Here is a 10667-nt window from a genome sequence, read left to right as displayed (position 1 = left end):
ATTATTTGTAAAGAAATATGCTAATAATAACTCAAATATATTTTATAGAAAGTAAATCATTTTTTATTTAATCATATTTTTTAAACATTTTCAACTATATTTCAAGTTAGAAGTTAAAATAAATATAAAGTTTAGTGCCTTCTTTAGATACAAAAAACATTATATTTTCTAAAATTATATAATATTTCTTATAGTTTAAAAATTTCAGAATTAAACGTTGTACATGTTTACATACGTAGTTTCCTGTAGTCAGCAAAATGTTAGCAAAATGTCTGTAGATTAGCAACACATTAAAAATTGTTAGTAGATTGAGTTTACCTGATTGAGATTGCATTCTGCTTACACTCTGTCGACAAAATCTGTTGACATTCTATGTTAGCAGTTTCTGGCAACAGAAGTTGAATAGATTTTGCTGACAAGATCCGTCATCAGATTGACAGCAAAAAACAAGCAGGGCATTGCTAAATACATGCATAAACACTACAAAATTAATTATTACGTCAGCGGTTAGAAGAGTAGCTGAGCTTAATAAAATATTCTTACTAATATGTAAATAACTCTATCTGTAATTCTTTATAATTCTACTTACTCACCTGTAAAATTTTATCTGATATTTCTCTTCCTTTCTCAATTCATTACCGTAATCGTTGTTCCTCCCTCACCTCACTTAATCCTCCATTTCCTTCTCCCCGTTCCCAGAATCCTGTCGAATCCAATAATGACGAGCCTACTCACTCGTAAAATCGTGCTAAAGGTTTCACATGATTATTTAATCAAACCGACTGAGAATTCTTCTCTCTCCTTTTCTCTCCCTTTCACCATTACCACAGTGAGACTCCGCACATCAGAAAAAAGAAAAGAAAGAAAAAAATAGGGAGTCTCAGGAGAAAGCAAATGGAAGAAATAATTGTGAATATACATATCTATACATATACACATAAATTTACACACCTCTGTAGAGAACGGAAATGGGGTAGGGCGGTGAAAGAGAAAGAGAAAGGCAAGTAAAATAAAAAAATGGGAAGATCGAGGACGTTTAATTCCCCTTCCCCTTACTCAAACTACCACATTAGTTGGCGCTCCTTTGATATTAATTATCAACAATTTGTTATTGGGCTGCAGCATTTGTATTCTCCTCTTACGTTACCAAGTCCCGCGCAAGGAAGTCAACGGATTCTTCCGCTCGGGCTCACGTTGGGTCCTTCGAGAAGAAACAAAAAAAAAAAAAAGGAAATTTTTGCACTCTTCCTCGCGCCGGACGTGATTATTTTATATTTTATCTTATTTGCCTGCATTTGTATATAGAATTCTTATTCTTGTATTTGTTTTAAGTGTTGTGTTCGTCGCTTTGCATAGTCTGTGATTATGTGTTCTTACATTATGAAACAAAACATTAAATATAGAGCAAAATGATAAAATATAACACGCGACATTCTTATCTCTATTAATTTAAAAACCGAAATATTTTGAGTTACTATTTGTAACGTTGCGAAAAAACAAAGTTAAAGATATGTAGTATTATTAAAAGAAGTGTCTTGATACACTTTATCGTCTTTCTATCGAACGGAATATGCGGATCGTAATTATCTTGTTAATGTTTACAATGTTGCTGTTTACATTAGTTAAGTGCGATTACACCAAAACTCATAAGATCTCATTAATAAGAATTGAAGGTAAAAATGCAATGGTGCAAACGGATTGTATGTATATTAGTTAAATTTTTATAAATATTCAATTTTCTAAGTATATTAAAATGTAACCAGGTATTTTTTAGATAATATTATTGAGAAATAAAAATTAAACATTTATATCAAAATGTTTGTGAGCTTTCGCTTTTTAATATCTTCAGTATTTTTATGTTTTCATTAATTTTTACATTTTGTATCAATTTTGTATTTTTTTTTATCATACTAAAGTGGATAAATAAAATAACTTAATTTAAAATATTAATGTGTATTAGTATAATTTTATACAAAAATAGTATAAAATTTAAAAAAACATTTTACAATTTTATAATATAAATTAATTTTTTAAGAATGAAATAAAAAATAAAAATAATTTATGTACTTCATATTCTCTATCTCATTTCATATATGCTTTTCTAAGTACATTTTATATTTTTTGAGAAATTGAAAGTAAAATTGGATGCATTGCAACAAAATTTTCAGCGTTGCCTTTTCAATATTCTCCTTCTAACAAAAGATTGAAGAAAAGAGTACAGTCTGCTTGGAGTAGACCTATCGTATTATTTACAAAACATGAAAAGTGCAACCGCTGGAATTTTGTCCCGTATTCGGAACAAAATTCCAGCGGTTGCACTTTTTATGTTTTGTATAGATTCAATCTTTGAATATATTAGATTTTCCGTAATACAAACATTAAAATTTTTCTGTATAGTTTGAAGAAAAAGTAAATAAATTTTAAAAAACTTTTATCTTGTAATATTGCTGCATTGTGAAAACAATTTTAGCCATTAATCAGTTGTCAGTTTATTTACAATGGAACTTTGTAAGTGTATTATAGTGAAGATGATAATAGGATCCTCTATTTACATTTTGTACTGTTTTTATAACTTTGTTAATAATCAATATTTTAAATTGAAAACTTGACGATCACATTCATCAAAGTGTTGTTCAATTGATTCTAGACTTAAAATTATTATAAAATATTTATTTTTTAGAATTTTACGTTATAAACATGACATTGTGTACATAATATATGGATTAAGAGAAACAAGTGTAGTATATGCCTTTCCCTACAAAAAATAAAAATAGATTTCAAAAATTGGTTCAAATAAATAGTTTGTCACAAAATTATAAATTTTTATTCAAAATAAAGAGAAAATATTGCAGAATATATGAAAATGTATGTACGTTTTCAAAACTGCAGTAATTTATAAAATTTGTTACTTACACTGAAGAACAGTTTTGCTAAAGTATTTAAAAAGTTTAGTTGGATACAGATCTGAAAATAATTATGTTGGACTGTCAAATTGAATCATGAAAATATCAAAATTCTTGCAGCATTGCTCATCAAGCATCATGTCTGAACATCTGTCACAATTATTTTAATAAAATTATAATCCAATAAAATTATGTTCACATATTTATAGGTACTTCAACAAAATTGTTCTTTCCGTGTAATAACAAAAATGTTACGAATAGTCATAATACAAGGATCATTTTCTTCTGTAATGTAATAAAGATAAAAAAAATCACGATAACATTATATCTAACATAACAGATTTTTAATTGTAATCAGGAATCATTAAAAAAAAATATGATTTTTCGTTTAAGACAAAAATATAATAAACGTAAAAATATATTAGTTTACACGATAATATTACATTATAAGCATAGCGTTTCATAATATCATTTTATAAAATAAAAAATTAATGTTTTATAATATTTTATAACTGAATATTTATTTATGAAATATACCGTTTGATTTAAAAATATAGCTGTAGTTTCCACCATTGTGCTGTTTGTAACATAAACCAGTTTCAAGTGTTACGACTTGGATGCAATCGATTTGCGTCAACCACAAAGTGATTAATTCAAGTATCGATAAATTATGTAGCAATAGTGGTACAACTGTGAGAATATTACGTGTTTCTGCACTCAGCGTGTATAATTATCAATAGCATAGATCACACGAGGCATAATTTGCATATAAACAATTTATGTTTACATAAATTGTTTTTACATTATTGCATAGATTTTTCAGATATAAATTCTGCCACAAAATAAATGACTAATTTTATGTTTGAAACATAAGTATTTAGTTTGTGTAAATCATTATCTTTTAATACAGTGTATTCGATGACAAAAAGTTAATTGATAAAAGAATATATTTTTTTACGGAAGAGAAAGCTTATTCTAATACGTACTTAATAAATTATTTTTTAATATTTTTATATATGTAACAGATTTTTGGAAATTTACGTTACACAGATATAAAAACTTTGAAACAAACTTTTTTACTTGTAATGAATTTCAAAAAGCAACTTACATTAAATTCATAATTTGAAACGTATGTTTAAAATAACATTTAAAATATGATTAGAACAAAAGTAACTGTGTTATAAAAATTTCTATTGTATAATTTATTTCTTTGAATTAATTTACTTCTTTTATAGATTTGTGCAGCAATATCGTTATTTTACTAATTTTAAATAGAATTTTTATACAGTTATCGTTTCATAACTTTAAACCGTGTACTCTTAGCTTTTGTTCATTTAATTAATAAAAAGGCTGAACTCTTATTATAATTTGAAAGATCAAATTTAAATATATAATTTTGTGTATTAAATGATTGTAAATATGCTTCATTGCTATTTCCCAACTTTGTGTTCGTTAGATAAACATTGTGTAATAGAAGCCTTTGAATTCCTCGCACGTAATTTCAACCAGAAACCTCCGTCTGCCATCATGACAAATGATGTCTTGCTAAGCACCATAGGAACTCTAGTTTTAGCGTCGGGTTCAAGATCGCAACGCCAAAGCAGATAAAACAGCATAACTTTAGCCTCCATTAGAGCGAACCTGTTACCAATGCAGATTCTGGGTCCGATACCAAATGGCATATAAACTGAGTCATCCACACTGTCGTTAAGAAATCTTTCTGGATCGAACTTGTCTGGATACTGGTAGTACTTTGGATCGCGATGCAGAGAAAGATTTGGGAACCATACACGGTCACCAGGTTTCATCGTGATTGGTTCGCTGTTTGGAGTCGCTGGTGGCAATATGGTCTCCTTGATGCATACTCTATCAAGAAAAGATGCTAATGGATACAGTCTGAGAGTCTCGTTCACCACGGCGTCTAAATACTTCATACGATTGATGGCCTCGTAGGTAGGTTTGCCGTTGGTCTGTTTAAGAACATTGTCGATTTCTTCTCTCAATTTGCTTTGTACATCGGGATTGACACCGATTTCATGTGTCATGAAACACATCGCTGCTGATACAGAATCAAATCCGGCAAGAAAGAAAACGAATGCCTGAGCGGTCATCTCGTTGATGTCGAACTCGGGGCCATTATTTTTGCTCCTAGTCTCCATCATTAACTGAATCATGTCTGGACGAACAATTCCTTGCTCATCTCTGATCTTCACTGTGGTAGTGACAATATCTTTGAAAAAATTCTCTGTTTTGGGGCCAAACAATCTCAGCTTAAAAAGATTTGCAAGAAACGGAAAACTTCTATGCATATAAACTTTAAAGGAGAGCAAGCCTTGAAAATTCAATGCTTTTCTTCCAAGGACGAAGAACTCGTTTTTCGGATGTTTAAAAGAATCTATGCTAATGCCAAAAGCGCACGTGGCCACCGTGTCATTAGCGTATCTGCAAAGTATGTCTTTCATGTCATACGTCTTCCCGGTTTTTCCAGATTCTGTTGCCACAAAATTGGCAAAGTTCTCAGCACATTGACTCATAAGTCCAAACATCATCTTCATTTTGCTGGATGTAAAACTAGGACTGAGAAGTTTTCGCATCTCACGCCAGTGATCTCCTTGCAAATTGAACAGATTTCTGCCGGCTATCGGATCGAGAGTGTCATTCCCAAAGCCCTGATGATCGCAGAAGTTGTCAAATTGTTTGATAGCAATCATTGAAATCAGTTCTGGATCACGGATAACAATAGTCGGCGTTGAAAAATCATAGAATCCGAAATACTTTGCGTCTGGGAAGAGATTGTATATTTTTTGTACGAGCTCCGGATGGGACATACGTTGAAAAACAAAAGGCGCCATGTTGCCCAACAATGGAATCGGTTGCACATACGGAATTTTCAATCGCTCGAAATAAATTAACTTGCTTAAAACGAAATAGTATAAACAAATACTCACTATCAGAATAGTGAGAAGTAAAGTAATCAGCTCCATTGCGACGAAGATCTCCAAATCAGTTATACAAGAAAAAACCTGAATAAGTTTTCTTATTGCTGATATTTTTTATTTTGCTTGATTGATGAAACGATTGTCACACTTGACTGATAGAATAGTGTTAATCTTCCAAAGAAGAAGCACAAAATCGTTAATTGCACTTATTAGTCGTCGTTGGAGTTTTGGTCGTATTCGAAACAGTTAACTTTATAAATTAGCGAGCGATGAAACGTACGCGCAACGCGAGAAATTCTATGACTGATTGTTGAGCATTCGCCACGATGCAGCTAATAACATTGGATGTGCGTAAATGCGGATGTCATAAAGTCACTTTAACTATCTCTTTGAGATGACGGTGCACTTCGCCATTTTTCTAGAACATATTCTTCTCAATTTATAAATCAATATTATCGTCTTCTTAAATAAGGTTAGAGATCAACTAGCATTTGTTTTATCAATGTCATTGCTTCACTGTTTTTAATAAGGTAATGGATATAATATATCCTTTGATTATTTATGTAAACAATGTGTATTTATATAAATTAAAATTACTAGAAAAGATTTTCTTAAGATGAATTCTGCAACAAAATGTATGTTTGATTCTTTCGCAGAAAATGCTTAATAAAAAATCAATGTTTGTCTTTACAAACCTATAATGCAATATATTTCATTACAAAAAATTATCATTTCAAGAGGAGAATATCTTTTCTTGAAAAAAAAAAAAAAATTTAGATTAATATATACTTAATAAATTTTTAATTTATTTTATAGATATTAAATTTCAAAAAATTGAGCTTTTCAAAAATAAATAAAACACTTTAAAACATTTTTGTGTTTTCTACTTATATAATAGTATTCAGTTATTTACTGCATTGTACAAATTAATTACAAATTATTTAGACAGACATAAAAATCACATATTGCATATACATACATAGAGTCGCTTTTTATATTTTAATTGCAACAAGTAAATAAAGGATTATAAATTCATTGTTCATACCTTCGAGAGCTTACTATACAAATACTTACTTTATCATTCCGAGGACCAAAATAAATTTTTATAGTTTAAATAATAATTTTATTCTATTTAATGTTCATTATTTTTAATGTAATAAGTAGAAAATACATGAATATTCTTAGTATTATACATATGTTACTTATACTACTGTATATATAATATTGTAACAAATTTGATTTTTTGGTTTTCAATTCTCTCTCTCTCTCTCTCTATTTCAAAATTATTAATATATTTCATTTTTTTTATTATGTTTAAAAAATATTAACATATTTGAACAATAAAGTATTTAATTACTTTTACATTATGTCAATATATTCCTATTAAATAGGAGTACGCTACATAAATAGAACAATGTAGATGTTATTTAGATTACTATGAAAACTTCTAAATAAAATTATGCTTTAAATTTTCTTAAGATATAATTACTTATAAATTCAAAATAAATTTTTACGTTAAAATATAACTCGTAAAATTAATACATAATAAAATATAATTGACGTTTATCTATCGACATTCATTATTATTTATTAAATTTGATTTACTGTCTAAACCTTGTAAAGTAAAAAATTATTTAAAAATTGAACAAGCTTATTTAGAGTGACATTTTACTCTACGAAATTTAAAGAGTACATATAATGGAAGACTGCACAAAAAATATATATGTTAACAATGTTACAATTACTGTGTTTTATAAAAACATTATTAATGTATATATTAAATAAATTCGCTTTTTTTAAATATAACAATACTTATTTAAAAAATAGCTTTCCTGAAATTCTTATTTAAAATTTTTTACGTATTTAATTAAAGAAAAAGCTGAATTCGTACAAATATATTTTAAAAAATAAACTTTATGTATTTAGTGTTACGATTGCAATTACGAAAATATATATCCATCATGAACACAAAAATGAAAATCAAAAATGTAACATATTCACAATTACGTAAATTCATATATTTATATCTCTTAAATTATGACATGTAAAAGTAATACAAAATAAAGTAAAAATGACATCCATTATTACTTATTAAACTTATTTAATTTATATATTACGATTGAAGTCAACACAAAAAAGATATGTATTCATGTTACAGGAATTTAATTAATGTATTTTAAAAGAACATTATAAATATAGACAAATGGTAAAAAATTTGTTTTTTTTTTTAATGTAACGATACTTATTTAAAAAATGCCTCTTCTGAAATTCATATTTTAAAGTTTTTACCTTTCCAATTAAGGAAAAAGCCATATTCTTACAAATATATTTAAAAAAATCATCTTTAAGTATAACGTCACGCTTTAAACGTATTATTAATGCTATCATGGTTCCTCAACTTTGTGTCCATTAGATAAACCTTGTGTAACAGGAGCCTTCAAATTCCTTGCTCGCAATTTCAACCAGAAGCCTCCTTCTGCCGTTGTCGTAAATGATGTCTTACTAAACACCATAGGAATTTTTGTTTTAATGTCATCGGGTTCGAGATCGCAGTGCCAAAGCAGATAAAACAGCATGATTTTTGTTTCCATTAGAGCGAACCTGTTACCAATGCAGATTCTGGGCCCTATACCAAATGGCATATAGATTGAATTGTCCACAGTGTTATCGAGGAATCTTTCTGGATCGAACTTGTTTGGATGTGGGTAGTACTTAGGATCGCGATGCAAAGAATAATTTGGAAACCATACACGGTCCCCGGGTTTTAACGTGACTGGTTTGCTTTTCGGTGTCGCTGGTGGTAATTCGGTCTCTTTGATGCATACTCTATCAAGAAAAGATACTATTGGATACATTCTGAGAGTTTCAGTTATTACGGCGTCCAAATACTTCATGCGATTGATAGCCTCGTAGGTAGGTTTGCCGTTGGTCTGTCTAAGAACGTCGTCGATTTCTTCTCTCAATTTTCTTTGTACATCAGGATTGATACCGATTTCGTGTGTCATGCAACACATAGCTGTTGAAACAGTATCGAATCCGGCAAGAAAGAAAACGAATGCCTGGGCGGTCATCTCGTTGATGTCAAACTCACGTCTATTATCTTTGTTCCTGGTCTCCATCATTAGTTGCATCATGTCCGGCCGAACAATTCCTTGCTCATCCCTGGTCTTCACTGTATTGGAAACAACATCCTTGAAAAAGTTCTCTATCTTTGGACCAAACATTCTCAGCTTGAAGAGATCTGCAAGTAGCGGAAAGTTTCTATGCATGTATAACTTGAAGGACACTAAGCCTTCAAAAACCATTGCTTTTCTGCCAACCATGAAGAATTCGTTTTTCGGAAACTTAAAAGAATCCACGCTGATGCCGAAAGCGCACGTTGCCACCGTGTCGTTCGCATATCTGCAAAGTATCTCTTTCATGTCATACGTCTTGCCGGCTTTTCCAGCTTCCGTTGCCACAAAAGTGGCACAGTTCTCAGCGCACTGACTCATTAGTTCAAACATCATTTTCATCTTGCTGGATGTAAAACTAGGACTAAGAAGTTTTCGCATCTCGCGCCAATGATCTCCTCGCAAATTGAACAGATTTCTACCAGCTATCGGATCCAGAGATTCATTCACGAAGGCACGATGATCGCAAAAGTTGTCAAAATGTTTAATGGCGATCATCGAAATCAGCTCCGGATCACGGATAATAAAAGTTGGTGATGAAAAATCGAAGAAGCCGAAATACTTTGCGTCCGGGAAGAGATTGTACATTTTTTGTATAAGTTCCACATTAGATATCCGTCGAAAAACAAAAGGCGCCATGTTGCCAAAAAATGGAATGGGTTGCACATACGGGACCTTCAGTCGCTCAAAATAAGTTAACTTGCTTAGAACAAAATAGTATAAGCAAACACCCGCTGTCAGAATCGTCAGAAGTAAAGTAGTCGGCTCCATCGTGACAGAAATTTCCAAATTAGTTGTACAAGGAAATACTTCTGATTAGGATTTTTGATTGTCGGTAGTTTTCGATTCACTTGATTGATGAAAACGATTATTGCACTTGACTGTTAGAATAACGTTAATAAAAAAAAAGAAGCACAAAGTTAATTACATTACTGCACTTGTTTCGCTGGTTGTCGTTCCGATCTTATTCAAAACTATTAAGTTTATAAATTGTTCAAAGAGGAAACATATGCACACCGCGAGAAGTTCTGTTGTCGCAGCATTCTCTGCGACTGGCTGTTGTACATACGGCACGAAGCAATTTAAAGTTGGATGTGTACGTATCATAAAGTCACTTTGATTATCTCTTGAGATGACGAAGCATTTTTCTGTTCAAAAGCACATTTATCAATTTATAAAGCAATATCATTGTTTTTTAAAGTGGAGTTCAACAAATCAACAAGTTTTTAATTTATCAGTGTTGTTACACAACGTTCTTTAATAAGATAAGTGATATAATATCTTCTTCTGATTATTTATGAAAACAATTTTTATTTATATATGTTTAAAATTACAGCGAAAGATTTTTCAGAGACAAATTCTGTTACAAAATGTATAGGTGATTTTTCCGCAGCAAATGTTTGATAAGAAATCAACATTTAGTTTCTGTAAGCTTATAATGCAATATACTTAATTATAAAAAATCAATATTTCAAAAGAATAATATATTTTCTTAAAAAAAAATTTTAACTAATAAATATATGATATATTGATTAATTTATATAGATAATAAATTTTAAAAAATTAAGGTGTTTACAAATGAATGGAACATTTTAAAATATTTTTGCGTTATCTTCTTACAGTATTCTGTTCTTTATTGTACTGTATGAACT

General features: G+C 29.9%; 4 protein-coding genes across 8 annotated transcripts in view; 1 reads left to right on the top strand and 3 right to left on the bottom strand.

The window, feature by feature from the left end:
• Positions 1-10667, bottom strand: part of LOC113003340 (dynein heavy chain 1, axonemal) — a 132388-nt gene that overhangs the window by 63732 nt on the left and 57989 nt on the right. The gene's annotated exons all lie outside the window — the stretch shown is intronic.
• LOC105207590 (pyrokinin-1 receptor) overlaps positions 1-10667 on the top strand; it is a 119805-nt gene that overhangs the window by 84686 nt on the left and 24452 nt on the right. The window lies entirely within an intron of this gene.
• Positions 4307-6402, bottom strand: LOC105207597 (cytochrome P450 9e2-like). The gene has a single exon (XM_011177144.3). It carries the CDS (start codon positions 5885-5887, stop codon positions 4334-4336), a length of 1554 nt encoding a protein of 517 aa, XP_011175446.1. The 5' UTR covers positions 5888-6402; the 3' UTR covers positions 4307-4333.
• LOC105207596 (cytochrome P450 9e2-like) lies at positions 7927-10085 on the bottom strand. The gene has a single exon (XM_011177142.3). It carries the CDS (start codon positions 9784-9786, stop codon positions 8227-8229), a length of 1560 nt encoding a protein of 519 aa, XP_011175444.1. The 5' UTR covers positions 9787-10085; the 3' UTR covers positions 7927-8226.

This window comes from Solenopsis invicta, chromosome 14 (assembly GCF_016802725.1).
Source record: "Solenopsis invicta isolate M01_SB chromosome 14, UNIL_Sinv_3.0, whole genome shotgun sequence".
NCBI classification, from domain to species: domain Eukaryota; kingdom Metazoa; phylum Arthropoda; class Insecta; order Hymenoptera; family Formicidae; genus Solenopsis; species Solenopsis invicta.
This window is presented reverse-complemented; position numbering and strand designations above follow the sequence as displayed.

What these genes read in the sequence shown, in the direction of transcription:
- LOC105207597 (XM_011177144.3), bottom strand. Translation starts at nt 5,887, where the DNA reads ATGGAGCTGATTACTTTACTTCTCACTATTCTGATAGTGAGTATTTGT.
- LOC105207596 (XM_011177142.3), bottom strand. Translation starts at nt 9,786, where the DNA reads ATGGAGCCGACTACTTTACTTCTGACGATTCTGACAGCGGGTGTTTGC.